Source organism: Brassica rapa, chromosome A09 (assembly GCF_000309985.2).
Source record: "Brassica rapa cultivar Chiifu-401-42 chromosome A09, CAAS_Brap_v3.01, whole genome shotgun sequence".
In the NCBI taxonomy this organism is placed as follows: Eukaryota; Viridiplantae; Streptophyta; class Magnoliopsida; order Brassicales; family Brassicaceae; genus Brassica; species Brassica rapa.
The window spans coordinates 10,153,933-10,169,443 of NC_024803.2; the positions used below are offsets into that span (position 1 = coordinate 10,153,933).

A 15,511-nucleotide genomic window follows, 5' to 3' on the forward strand; every position below is an offset into this window, starting at 1 on the left:
TTTAATAATGAAATAATAATCTAAATAAATATATATATATATATATATATATATATAGAAGAAGATACAAATACATGTGAAAGTTTGAAACAATATATTCAATGAAAAAAATATACCGTAAACTTATTATGTTTTAAAAATTGATAGACACATATATATTATAATATATACCAATTTTAGAATTGAAAACAAAACGTTTATAATATTTAAGGGCTGTCATGTGACACCCCCCCCTCTCTATATTATATATATGTGTGTGTGTGTGTGTGTTTATATATATATATATATGTATATATATATATATATATATATCCTTAAACGTTACACTTTGCCAAGTTACCAGATTCATACCCTTTAGGGGTGGGCGTTCGGATTCAGATCCAAAATACCGGATCTTTGGGTATTTCGGTATAAAGGTGTAGAATCCGTTCGGGTATTTCTGTACTCCGGGTTCGGATATTTAGATTTTGAAAAAAAAAATATTAAAATTTCATTTTTCAAGTTTTTTGTATTTAAAAATATAAATTTCACTTGACTGATTTTTTTTATTTTTTTAATAGATTGAATGATTAATAGATTTTGACATAACATTTTAAAACTAAAAGGACACTAATTTGGTTATTGTTTTTAAATTTCCGATGTAATAGTTGTTCTCTTAAAACAAAAATTTGACATGCATTTAAAGTGAGTAGCTAATCATTTCCTCGGTAATTATATGTATATTATATGAACTTAAAGTATATGTAGTATCAATATTAATATTTTAAATAAAATGAGAGATATAAACTAGAAATATACGGTTAGTAATACATATGTTCAGTTATCTTCGGATATCTATTCGGGTTCGGATATTATCCATTCGGGTTCGGATATCCAATCTCTCCTAATTTAGTATCCGTTCGGGTATTTTGTTACTTCAGTTTGGATTTTTCGGATCGGGTTTGGATACGGGTGCAGGTATCGGATAAAATACCCACCCCTAATACTCCTTGTTTAATTAATTTAAACTGGCATGTAAATCGATCCTTGATCAGTTGATCTTGACCAAACAAAAATTACTACTAGAAGGGCTCTAAAGCCAACAAAATTATAGTATTTGAATCACCTGATAACTTTGCAGATCATTTAAAAGTCGAGGTATGATCATGAGCGATATGGTTAACGTATCATATTTTCCAGGGTTGAGTTTTTGTTGAGGAAAACAAGGTTCCATGAGACACGAAACTGAAAGAGCCATGGTGTGTGCTGCAATTGAGATCATTCCACTGTGAAGATATTCTTCCATCGATGGAATATGTCCCTTCTTACTCCATACGGCTTCACGTAGCCATGCCTCAAAAGTTTCACCCCACTGCATATATTACAATACGAAAATGATGCAGAGTAATTTGTAAAATATTTCAGAAGTATTTTTTAAATGTTGTTTCTTTATGTAAACTAGACTTTATGTTTTAAGATTCTGATAATTAATGACTAAAACGATTGATTATTTTCTTATGTTTAGTAAGTCAACCATAAGATTAAATATATGCAAGTATAAGTTGACGGTATAAAGAAAAAAAAACTATAATGTTGTTAAGTCATTTAATTTTGTGGTCAAGTTTATGAAGAAGTTGTTGTTACTTTAACGAAATTTCTAAAATATAACTTAGTGACCATTGAGTTATTAATTCATATAAATAATTATTGCAGAGTGAAGTAAGCATAATCACAGAAAATATAGGTCACCTCATAGTATATGATCAATCCTTCGTTCACTCTTTTGAATTGATAACGCAAAAGCAATATAAAGCGGTGAATAAAGCAGGTTGGAGAGAAACATACGATGTTGCGAAGCTGAACTGTAATGTCTGTTCCGTGTTGCTTACGGCAAGCCTCTGTAGTCTCTCTTACTATCTCATCAAGTGCCCTAAATATGATTTTGCCGTAACCTTCAAGCTCGTCTCCATCCCACCTATATGAAACAATAATTCAACTAAGATTCAACAGTAATGATAAGATTATAATATGAATGGATTCCTAATATGAATCTATATGACTATATATTTAACAAATTTACCTTATAACGGCTTTAGTAAGAGCTTCCAAATCATCCAAAGAACCTTCTTCATCAAACAAATCGTCGGCAACTGTGATGAGGATGGCAGTCTTCGCTGTAAGCTTTCCAACTTTAATGGCAGATTCAAAGGGCAATGAAGTCGCAGTTGCAAAATAACAATATGTTGTCTTCTCTCTACCAAAACCAATATCATTAAGTCCCCATTTCTTTACCCATCTGTCACAAATGGCTGAATTGTTAGACCAAAAACGCAATTTTGCTATAGTGAAATGTTTTGTTTTATTCTTCTTTTTCAGAAAAAAAAAGAAATGCTTTTGTTCTTGCAAATACCACATAGTTCTAAACTAGAATCTAACTTACATTGTTAATTCCTCTAGCTCGCGTCTATACATTGCTTGTCGAAATAAGAAGTTTCTTGTTGCAAGATAAGTCAGCTTGTTGATGTATCTATTATGTAGTCTGATTCATAGATCATAAAAATAAACTGGAATTAGCTTGTGAATGAAGTATTCAATATTAGATAGATGATTTGCATATATAGTTTTTATACCTTAAAAAGGAGGCTTTTCCAACTGAGAGAACATTTGAGTTTTTGTCCTCAATCCACATCCTATGATCAAGATGTCTGAGTCGAGCTATCCATGGAGTACTTAATTCATGCTTAATCTAAAAACAGATTATCATTTATTTGAATCAGGCCTTTGTAGTCACTTAAAACATTTCCAACTTTTTGATTTTTTTATACCATTCGTTCATCGATGGACCGACTTTGCTCAAGTAGATTCCGAGTATACTCTCTTGCTTCTTCAAGCTCTTGCTCTCCTGGAAACATGAGATCTGTGGCTCTGTTAACACTAAGGATGACGAGGAACAAAGAGTCTGTATTTCTTTCCAAATGATTTCGAGTTTCCTGATCATTCAAGAACCAGCAAAAGCTTCCTGGAGAGTATTATACAAACAATTTTAAACTCGGTAAAGAAAAGAACATATAATTCTCTTTAGTTTAATTCAAAAATACAATAACTAATCGAAGTAAGAATTAGTTCTTACTCGGTGAAACGGTGTGACCTCGCATTCTTAACATCCGAAATGCAAGAGAGTCTTTGTGCAGTTTATCTGCTAGGTAACTGATAGGCATTCTCTCTATATTTTCTTCCTCGTAACTCCTTAATTACACACGAAATAAAAGAAACAGGTTTTTCGTACATAAACTATATATCGAAAAATAAATGTAAAAATGGCGATTATTAATATAGCCTCACCTGTAAACTTGTTGAAGAACATGTTCAATATCACTACCAAAGAACTCTCCCAAACCGATATTCTCGATTACATTAACCATGGAGAGTTTTATGAGTTCTTCATTGAGAGGGTACTTTTGTGGCACTGAGACAAGAAATCATACATATCTTGTTAACAAATATTATAATTAAATATACCATATTTAAACATAGCTTTGGGATAACTAGAAGTTTAAATTTTACCTCCATTAGGGCATCTTTGAACGGCATTTCGAAGATATGCAAGACACTTTGCATTGCGGGTGATCATAAATGCTGATGCAGTTGCTGAAGGCGACTGAAATAAAGAGCCATCGATATTGTCGAGGCTCTTAACTATCATGTCTTCATGGTTTTCGACATATAACATCGATGGCAAGACCTCTAGATATGCCAGTAGAGGTATATGGTTACAATCATCCAACAATTTTTCTCTGGAAAACAAAGAAACCGATTATGTTTTATATATCTATTTGAGGTAATTATTTTGATCACGATTTCTTCTCATGTAACGTTACCTTTTGAGAATCTCTTGGCGTTGATAAAACACCTCTTTGATCATTTGAATACAGCGACTAGAGAAAACAAAGTGTAAGTCAAGTTGTTGAGCGTGCTCAAGGATTCCTGTGAATTTGATAATGAACCAACGAGGATAAGATCCCTCTTCGTTGTTGTATTTCTCAATTATCATCTCCGTCCTTCTTTCGATGTATCTCTTCCCTAGTTAATATTAGTTTAAAAAAACATATCAAACGGTAGAATAGTTAGTTTTATTTGTGAACTTTTTTTTTCGATATAATAATTTTGTAATTAAATAATCTAATAATGGCAAAATACTTAATATAAAATAAAATAATATTAATATATGATTTAATATATAATTTTAATTTATTCATAATTGTATTAGAGAGATAATTTTATTTTCTATTTTATATAACACTATTACAAATATACAAAATATTTAATTAATTTTTAAAATTTTGGTGTATTTGATTTAATAAAGAATATATGAACATCTTGTAAAAGACATGTTCTTCGGAAGTTTTTATGAGGTTATTAAAGTATTTTAATTTAAAATCTAAAGTGACATATTTAAAATAAATCAGTTTTATATTATTATATTATTCTGGTCACATGGTTTACATTTTTCACATAAGATCTATATCTTTATCTTTTCTACGATTTTTATTTATGAAAAACTAGCAGTAAGAAACTAAGAATATTATAAATAAAATAAAGAAATGTGCAGTGGCTGGGAAACTATATATACCTCTTCACAAAAAATGTATAAAAGGGGATCAGATTATTGACATTACAGGGCACTACTATCTAGAAAATAAAATAAACTAAACACATAAAAAATATTAAATAAAATTAGAATATAAAGCCTCAAAATTTGTGTAAGAAACTAGAACGCAAAATTAATATTTTTATGTTAGTAGATAAAAAAAAAAAGAATTCCAGCTTTATGGCATTCAAGTAAACCCAAGATAGTAAAGAATAACCATAATCAATCTTTTTGTTATAGTCGTATAATTTTAAGAAATAAAATATTGTTTTTTCAATTGCAGCTTACGGTACCAACTTTTATAATACAAACTAGGGATTAACCCGGGCTACGCCCGGGATTTTTTTTTTCTTTAATTTAAGTTGTTAAATTATTTATATTTAGGTTATGATATATATTTATATAAATGTTAAGATGCATGTCATAATTAAAATTTATTTTTAAATTATAACACATTAAATTAACATATTTTTTACTATTTAAATATTTTTTTTGAATTTTGTTGGCTATCTAGTTATCATATTTATCAAAACTATCTGTTGAGTGTTGGAATAAATGTTTTAGAAATTTAATCAAACTGCAGAGTATTTTCGGATCGACCACATGCTCAACAATCGATCGATCCGTAAAAAGATGGTCGATCTACTTAGCCAGGTAAGTACAAATTTAGCAAAAATATCTTTGATTTTTAAATATTACTATTCTTTTGAATATTGTTTTTTTTGAATTGTATTTTCTGATTAAATCATTGTATTATAATGTTTATGTAAATATATTTTTGTGATGTTTGAATTTGTGTTGTTCGTATACTTAACCTAGGTGATATTGATGTTTAACAATTTATTGTTTTCTGGAAATAGAAAATAATGATATATCAAAACGTATGTAATACTTATTAAATGATAGTATAATGTAAATTATATCCATTATTTGAAAATACCATTTGTTGTTTTTATTTTATTTTTAAATCAGAAATGATTTTTATTTAAAAACATTATTCATATATAATATAATAGTTTAAGTTTGGAAGATTAATATATATATATATATATATAAATTATGTATATTTTTAAAAAATAATTTAAGATATTATATATTGAGTAACTGAATAAAAGCTGAATTTCTTATCTTGAAAATCAAATATTTATATTTTTGTCTTCATGTTATACTCACCAATCCATCATTGATATTTATAACTCAGTATGTTTAAAAAAAAATAGTTTTAAGTAATAAACAAATTTAATAAATTAAATTCATCACCTATAATGTTATGCAAACTATATTTGAAAACTCTCTAAAATTGTATTTTAAGCATAATATTACTATTATTTAATTTAAGTTATTTTAATCATAAAATATGCTAAACTAACTTAAATTATATTTACAATAGGACCATCCTAAACCGGTTACTAAACCAAAAACAATACTAAACCAACATGATGTAATGGTTTCGGGATAAACGCTTGAATAGTTATTAATTGTAATGGTTTGATCATGAAAGAGTTAGTATGAATATTAACAATAAAATTATGGATTAGATTAATTTAAATTTGTAAGAATACCTTTGAGTCTATGAAAAGCAATTCAATTCCCATGAATAAGTTTGGCTTTTGGAAGTTGCGGGTTTCCCAACAATGAATCCACCTAACAAAAAGTTCGTTGTTATAAAAAAATCTCCTTCAAGGTCATTAAAAGTTTTTGGGACGGCAAGAGTTGATGGTGGAACCATTTTTTTGCTCGAGTGTTTTGAAGTTTTCCTTGATAGTGTGAGGTTGATGTTGATGGAATAGTGAGTTTTATAGAGACTTTCTTGATGTAAAACTATACATTTTTTTTTTTTTGTTTAATATGGTATTTCCATTTTTATATAGTTTACTACCATTTTAAAATAGATGTACATTTTAAGATAGATGTATAAATTTTAATGTACTTTTTCCATTTTTAAAATGTTTATTTCCATTTCTTATATTTTTTATTTACATAATATCTATATTTTATATTTTAAAATAGATATTTAAATCTTAATGTACATTTTCCATTTTTTTAAATTGTGTATTTACTTTTATTATATATTTTACATTTTACATTTTAAGATAGATGTTTAATGCTTCATGAACTTTTCCATTTTTTTAAAAAATTGTATATTTACTTATTATTATTTATATAATTCATATATTATATATTATATTATTTACTTATTATTTATTTTCCTGTATATGTATTTCCATTTCTTGTACTTTTTATTTACTTAATGTCTCTATTTTACATTTTAAGATAGATGTTTAAATCTTAATGTATGTTTTCCATTTTTTTTAATTGTATATTTCCATTTGTTATACTTTCTATTTACGTAATATCTATATTTTAAATTTCAGATATATTTTGAAATCTTAATTTAATGTTCCATTTTTTAAATTGGGGATTTACTTATATTATATATTTACTTAATATTTATTTTTCTTTATATTGTGTATTTCTACTTCTTATACTTTCTATTTACTAATAATTTTATAATTTAAGATAGATTTACATTTTAAGATAGATGTTTAAATACTAATGTAATTTTTCCATTTTTTTCAAATTGTGTATTTCTTTTTCTTATACTTTCTATTTGCGTAATATCTATATTTTTCATTTTAAGATAGATGTTTAAATCTTAATATACTTTTTCCAATGTTTTTAAGTTGTGTATTTCTTTTTCTTATACTTTCTATTTACTTAATATCTATATTTTACATTTTAAGATAGATGTTTAATATTTAATGTACTCTTTCCATTTTTTTTAAAATTGTGCATTTACTTATTATTGTATATATAATTCGTATATTAATATATTTATAATATTTAATTATTATTTTTTCTATATATTGAGTATTTCTCTTTCTTATACTTTATATTTAGTTAATATTTATATTTTATATTTTAAGTCTTAATGTATTTTTCCATTTTTAATGTAAAACGGTAATATTTAATAGAAGAACTTGGACAAATAGTCAAATAGTTATATTTATGTTTTTTTATTTTTTTTATAAAATGGTAATGTTACATTATGGAGATAAGCCGTTTTTTAAGTGTAAAATGGTAATATTACATATGTTTAATGTAGTATTTTCATTTTTTTATCTTGTATGTTTACATATTATTTATTATTTTTAAAATTATATATAATGTTTTTTTTACAAAATATTAATGTTACATTATGGAGATAAGACGTCTTTTTTTTAGTGAAAAATGGTAGTCTTACATATGTTTAATGTAGTTTTTCCATTTTTTATATTGTATGTTTACTTATTATTTATTTAAAATAAAAATGTAAAATGGTAATCGTACATATGTTTAATGTAGTATTTCTATTTTTTATGTTGTATGTTTATATTATATTTATTATTTTCCAAATTATATATAATGTTTTTTTTTTTTTATACAACGGTAATGTTACATTATAATCTTACATATGTTTAATGTAGTTTTTTCATTTTTTTATGCTGTATGTTTACATATTATTTATAATTTTCGAAAATTAGTAATATTAAAATGTAAAACTATATTTTATGCCATGTGTCATCTTACGTGAGAAGTTTTTTTTGCTGATGTGGACGCTTTATGGAGCCTCAAAAGGTCCCTTTTATTAGTAAGGATTAAGAAAAAAAATTAATTTCCATTTCCGGGTACAACGATTGTTTATGATAGAAAAATACTTTTAATACTTTTGCATGTTTATTATGATCAAATTAGCAAAGACACGCCAAAAATTCTATTTATTGTTTTTGGAAACAGAAACATGACAAAAATGCGACCAACAGTAAATATATAATTTTCTGTAGAACAAAACATTTAATTGTATATGCACGTGAAGAACGAAGTAGGCCATGCATGATGAATGTGATATGTATGTAGTAAGTCAAGTTTTACATTTACAGATAGTTGTTCAAAGAAAAACATTTACAGATAATTTTCTTAAAGGGCAACAATAATGCTCAGTCAGCTCAGTCAACGCACCTTTGTGGAGATGAAAACACCCAATGTTCCATTTGTGAAGAACAAGAACACAAGCAAGAGTGGAAGTTAGAGTGTACATGTCGTCTCTGTCTTCTCCGGCTTCAGACACTGGAGTAGGACAGCCGGAGTTTCCCCAGTAACCCTCTCTGGCATTTTGATTACACAAAATCCAATCTAGAGAATCTTGGAACATAGGTTTAAGCTCATCATCATCATCTACGTTGTGGTCTTCTTCCACCATAGCTAACCAAGCCATATCGTAAGCAGAAGGAGAGACAAATGAGTAAGGATCAAAATTAATGGTGGACAACTGAATGTCACTCTTGATCTGATTGACCAAAGCGTGGAGATCATCATTAGAAGAACCGTAAGGGAACTTCATTGTCTCTCTCTCTCTCTCGCTTTTTTTTTTCTTCTCAAGATGGTCTTTAGATTATGTGTATTAATAAATGGCTCACTAATTCGGATGTGTTTATATAGAGAAGAGAGTATGAATATTTGATATTAAATATAACAATGTGAAAAATGTGGTTTGAGATGAGTAGTTTGAATGACATCGTCTCTTTTACAAGAATAGTCTATTCATAGTGTCCCAATAATATTAAATGGAGATCCAACGAGTTCACTTATATTGTTAAATATGCCCATGTTATCATAGCGTCATAGTGAGTCAGTATTCTTAAAGAAATAAAATTATGTTATAGTCCCCACGTCATTTTTTTTAAACAATTGTCATAATTAAGAATTTCCAAAAGAAATCATGAAAATAATATTTATATACGTGTATCTCCACATATCTCTGTAACTTGTGTCAATATATCTTTTCTCAGTTTTAAACTTTATCGATATGTTAGCAAAAAATAAAAAAACCTTTATCGATATCTATCTATACTATTAAAGCAGAATCCCTACTAGGATTCTGCCCTTAGATTTTGAAGTTATTTACAAGAATATGCCATTCCCTTATTTCTATCTTTTTAAATTATTTGTTTGCCTTATTTAACATTCAAATCAAAACAGAAACAAAATCAGTTATACTATATTTTCGAGGACGTTTAGGCAAACGTTGGATATTCTTCTTCCTTTAAAAATGCTATATTCACTAACTAGGATTCTGCCCTTAGATTTTGAAGTTATTTACAAGAATATGCCATTCCCTTATTTCTATCTTTTTAAATTATTTGTTTGCCTTATTTAACATTCAAATCAAAACAGAAACAAAATCAGTTATACTATATTTTCGAGGACGTTTAGGCAAACGTTGGATATTCTTCTTCCTTTAAAAATGCTATATTCACTAACTATAACAAATATACATAATAATCTATTTAATTAAATCCTAATATTATTGGAACGATTGTATTAGGCCTTTTAACCAAAAAATCCAACCATAATGCATCCGCTAACATAATCTAACAAGCTTGTGGCCCAATCTTATTTTAAAAAACTAAAATATATTTTATAATACTGATTTTCTTATCTAACCTATAATTTATTTTCTATCTTTTATATCAAAGTGTTAAATACAAATAAACAATTTATATTACATAACACCTTCACATAAAATAATTTATTATGTCATTTTTTTACATAATATTAATGTAGCAATTATGAGTGTAAGAATATTTTAAAAATTATCATAAAATTAAATTTAAATTTAAAATAAAAATACAAACTTATAATAGGTTATTAATAAAAAATAAACTAATACTGTCATATCATTAAAAAAAATCATATTATCATTTTTTTTGGTTGACATAATAAACTTTCATCAAAATCTAAAGAATCACAAGTTTATGCAATATTACAAAGTATTTGACAAATTTAATTAGAAATAGTATCAAATCACGGGGTTAATAGCAATTTTTGGGTTTTTATTGAGGTTTTCAATAGGATTTTAATAAATGATTTTTTCATTAAATCCGGACCAGATTATAAAAAAAATTCACTTTTACTGGTTCAACCACAGATTTGGGTTGGATATGAATATAGTACTTGAAACTCAAACATTATAATAAAAAACTGTTAAATTATTTGTTTTCTAATAAAAAGTTGAGATAAAAACACTCATGCTTTCAAAAATAGTAGTAGCTTCTAAATCGAATAAGGATTAAAAATATTGTATATTGATGGTTAGACTTATCATTAAAAATATTGTATATTGTATATTGTGGCTAAACTTATTTTCAGTTTAAAGTTATCATTACTATATATATATGCTATTAAGTCACACATATCATCTTTAAATTCATTTCGAGAAATATCACATTTTGAAGAAAAAAAAAGATTAAAACATAAAAAATTCAATTGTTAAGATTTAAAACGAAAATAATAGTAGTTTTTAAATCAGTTTTGGATCAATAATGAAAATAAAATAAACCCGCGCTTTCTAAGCGCGGGTCAAAATCTAGTGTCTTAGTTATAGAACACGACTAAATCAATATAGTCGTGTGGTTCTCCGTTGAGACAGACCTACCCCAAAGTGGGTATGGAAAGGATCACGAGTTTCCATGAAGAAAATAAGGTATAACTGTATAAGACACGAGTAAAAGTACGTTTGTACACTCGTTTATTTACTTTGAACCATACAAAAGTTATAGAATATGTTCTCTTACTCTTCTCATATTATTATGATACCTATTGGGTTTTGATCTAATTCTGTACCTGTGGTATATATATCTTTTACCGCTTCATAGTTACCGATCACAATAGTGAAGCTTCAGAGGAATGGACTTCTGCTTCATGTGATATGCTGAATCGGCTTGCTGTTGGTCGTGAGTTCTTCGGGGTTCTTCCTACCGGCTAAATCTCTAACTTAAGTGTTTCAAGTTTGTATCGGTTACTTATTTCATGTTCGCTACATAGCTGAATGGACGAAAGTATCGATTGTTTTATTACTTCTATGTTTTTAATTGTTTTTGCCATGGAATCAATTATGTATGTTTTACATTTCGTGAATCACTCTATCTAAACATCATTCTTCATTTTTTGAAATTATATTGACCTTCTTAGCAAAAAAAAATAGTGACACTTAACCCATTAAACTGCTTTCTCTTATTACTATTTATCACAGTTTTCAACTATAACAGCTAAAAATCTCAAAAATTAAAACTACTTATGAGCATCTGCAGTACTATTCTATTTTTACCTTTATACTCTATTTTAGAGTAAAACATTCTCAGAGATATTCTACATACTACTAAAAAATAGAGAACTCTATATATTCCCCGAAATGTGAAATTTGTGTCAATGCTTTTATTAATGGGACCACTCTGTTGGGAGATCGAAACACAAGAAATCTCACGAAAAAAAATGAATTGTTTCCAGTATCATTTCTGATTTTTTTTATTTTTTCTCAAATTGTCTTTTAAGTGAAGTAATAAAGTGTTGAAGAGTTGCATGAGCTGATGTCTTATCCGAAAGTATGTAAATCTGAAGCTCTCTATAGTAGTTGTGAGTTGTCCACTATTGTCAATACATTCAAGTAGTTTTTTTTATGGTTCCTAAGGATTGCAGTATATAAAGTTAAAAACATTCGTTGATTTATTCAAACTAGTATGAGAAACATCTTTTGTTTAGCGCACTTTCAAATCTCACACGTCTTGTTGTGAAATTCACTAGAACTACTAAAACCAAAAATAGGTAAAAGGTTAAAGCTTTCGAAGACGGGTGCTCCAATTGTTTATCAGTAGAGAGCTGATTCGAGATATGCAATGATGCTGCTGTTTCCATACTTCTATAAATTAGTAACCAATGATGACCATCAACTTCTTCGCCCACTACAATCAGCATCCTTGTGACGCGGTCTTGGATCACACGCAATTTATCACTTATCTGGCAGACAACCTCCATCATGTTTTATTTGAGATACATAAATAAGATGAACTATCTACAAAGAAAACCTTTTGAATCCTAAGATGATAACCCAAAATATAGTTCATTGCTTCAAAGACTGAGTGAATCATCCATCAAGCAGTTAAATCAGAATCGAAGCCATTGTTTTAACATCAGTGATCACAGTCTAGAAATAATACACATGGTATTTCTCAAAAAAAAAAAAATACACATGTTAACAACATTTTTTGTAATTCCTCTAATAATTAAAATGATTTCAAAAGTAAATATTTGTATTACCTTCAAAATTTCAAACTGTTAATTTTTACCTTTAAAAGTTTTCAAACACAAGTTCCTGTATCTGACTAACCATGAATATTGTCAGCTATACATCCGACCGCCGAGTTATCGTTTTCATAATGTATGTGAACACAGAAACATCTCTAGAAAAAAAAAATATTATGCCAAGTTAAAAAAAAAATTCCGGTACTGAAAAGTCAAAATGGCTGAAACATCAGCCATAAGCAACCGAAATATCATAGAAGACGGCAATTGTTGTATGCATGAGACACGGAATACAAGTTTAAAAGAATCTCCGTAACCTTAAATGAACACACGCAAATTTCTATTGACTTTTTCATAGCCTTAAAAGAAATAAATTTTAACAAAAGTTTGGGGACTATTCTCTCTTTGAATTTTCAATACCGCATCGTATATGAATTCACGTATTCAATAAAAACGGATTTTAACATAAGTTTGGCGACTATTTTTTATTAAGGTGTGCTCAAATATAAGTATGCAGCCATATACAAGTACACAGTGAAAACATAATTAAGTAATCGAAAGAGAAAATCACATTTTTTTGGGTTAAAAGAGAAAATCACATTTTAACCTTCAAAATGATACATACAGGCAGTTTAAACTTAACTTTTGCTAAAACTTATAACACTCAAACTAATTTTCTTATCATATCAAACCTCACGTATTTACAAAACAGTAAATTTGTTAGTTGACATGGCATTTAAAAATATTATTAAAAAATTATTATCATTTTATTATTTAATATATAATTCAGAAAATATATAATTTTGATTAAATTAAGAAAAATTAAACATTTATAAAACCTAAATTTTATTATTTATAAAATAAATTTAATACATTAAATTATAAAAACTAAAATTATGAAAAGTGTAAAAAAATTAAAATTTAAAATATAAGTGTTAAAAATTTCTCTTCGTAAACCATTTAATTTTAAAAAGGAGTTTGAAAAGGTTAAACAGAAATAATTATTTTTCGAAAATTACACTTAAGACAAAATATTTTATTTTAAATACAACATTGTGAGATAAAAAGATTTTTATTAAAATCTAATATATTAAAAATATTTTTATTTTTCAAAAGAAAATATTTTTATTTTTCAAAAGAAATATTTTTTAGTTTTTCTAAATTATTAATTTTTTACTTTGTCCAAAATTATTTATTTTCTTAATTATATAATAAATAATAATTTAATTTTTTAAATCATTTTAATAATAATTTCTTTTGAAAATGCCACGTCATCTAACAGAGTTACTGTTCTGCCAATTTTTTTGACGGGAAGCACGTTTGAGGTTTGATATAATTCCGTTTGAGTATTAGAATTGTTTGTGAAAATGGTTGAATTTTATATTTCTTGTATGTATCACTTTCAGGATTAAAAATGCTATTACTTTCAATATTTAAAATGTGATTTTCCGTAATTGAAATGATAAAACATTAAAACTAGGAAAATAATAGCTAGATATATTAATAAAGAAATACAATCAGTTGCACAAAAGAAGAAGAAGAGAAATACTATCATATTATTCTATTGAAATATTATAGTTATAATTTTCTATCAATATATGATAGGTTCTTTAGTTTTTGTTTAGTATCTGTGATAAAGACTGATCGAGTACACGCTGAATCTCTCTGGTTTAAAAATTACGGAAATGAAGATGCAATATTCATTTTAGAAAAGTACGACTGGAAAATTATTTTTGTCTTTGCCTTTGATTTTTGTGGTGTGGAGTAGAACAAGGATGGCCATATACACGACATAGCCAAGTGATTCAAAGGCCACAAGCACTTCTAATTAATTGGGATAACTAAAATTTAGAAACGTATAATTTTTATTTTGACAGCACCATCATCTCATTAATTTTTGTAAATTTGTATGCAAAGAAAACCTTCGAACTTTTTTTACTTTAAACAACGTACGTAAAAGATGAAATAATATGTAAAGCATCTAACTAGCATAGTTTTATCAAAATACATTCTAAACTTGGTAGAATTGTAGAAATTTCTTTGCCATTAGTCAATTTAAAGGCTTTATATAGGATGTAGTTTTGATTCCCCCGAAATACAATTTTTATATTAAATAACGCAAAACATTCTCAAGGTAGAAATATAATAGGATTTGGTTTTCCTTCAGTTCGCCAGTATAGGGCGGGGATAATTGTGATAGAATCCAGGACCTGGACCAGGACGTGGAGCAGACTCAGCATGGTGACCAAGACGATCAGATCAGTCCAACTGAGGTTCAGCCATTCAGCCGTACCAGATCAACGGACAGAGCTATGTACCGGATCGACCCGCGTGCACCCGGACGTGACCTAAGGATGGATCCATGACCTGATGACCGAATCAGCCAAACCACATGCGTTCTTAGCCGACCCATTCACCATTCTAGAGCCAACAGTCAAGCCAGAACTCATGATCATCGACATTTCCAACCACTTTGATGATTTCATGATGATCGATGCTTCCAACTACTCCAAAGGAAGGATACTTAAGCTCTCTGAAGATTTGGGTCGAGCTATCTCTTCATCCGTTCATGGATCATCGACGATCAACCATGCGGACAGCCTTACGTCCGTCCTGCTCCTTACCGCGGACGACCTGATCACCACAGAATGAACCTGGACATCTTTGTGAATCTGGACCAGTCAACACAAGAATCCGCACCTTGACCAGTCTTTAGTCAAAATCTTCATTTCTAGTTTCTATGTCTTGTTTTCATTCATTTCTATT

The 15,511-nt window shown here is 27.6% G+C and overlaps 1 protein-coding gene across 1 annotated transcript in view; it reads right to left on the minus strand.

Annotated features, from left to right (window-relative positions):
• Positions 1-15,354, minus strand: part of LOC103838542 ((E,E)-geranyllinalool synthase) — a 30,219-nt gene extending 14,865 nt beyond the window's left edge. The window contains exons 1-11 of the mRNA XM_009114987.3: positions 8,627-15,354; positions 3,858-4,059; positions 3,544-3,773; positions 3,322-3,445; positions 3,110-3,225; positions 2,805-2,998; positions 2,610-2,725; positions 2,420-2,518; positions 2,060-2,275; positions 1,825-1,954; positions 1,106-1,351 (exon numbers count right to left, since the gene is read on the minus strand). Of these exons, the coding sequence (XP_009113235.2) occupies positions 1,106-1,351; positions 1,825-1,954; positions 2,060-2,275; positions 2,420-2,518; positions 2,610-2,725; positions 2,805-2,998; positions 3,110-3,225; positions 3,322-3,445; positions 3,544-3,773; positions 3,858-4,059; positions 8,627-9,008 (2,055 nt within the window). The 5' untranslated portion in view covers positions 9,009-15,354. The remainder of the gene's footprint in view (positions 1-1,105; positions 1,352-1,824; positions 1,955-2,059; positions 2,276-2,419; positions 2,519-2,609; positions 2,726-2,804; positions 2,999-3,109; positions 3,226-3,321; positions 3,446-3,543; positions 3,774-3,857; positions 4,060-8,626) is intronic.
• Positions 15,355-15,511: the final 157 nt, after the last annotated feature.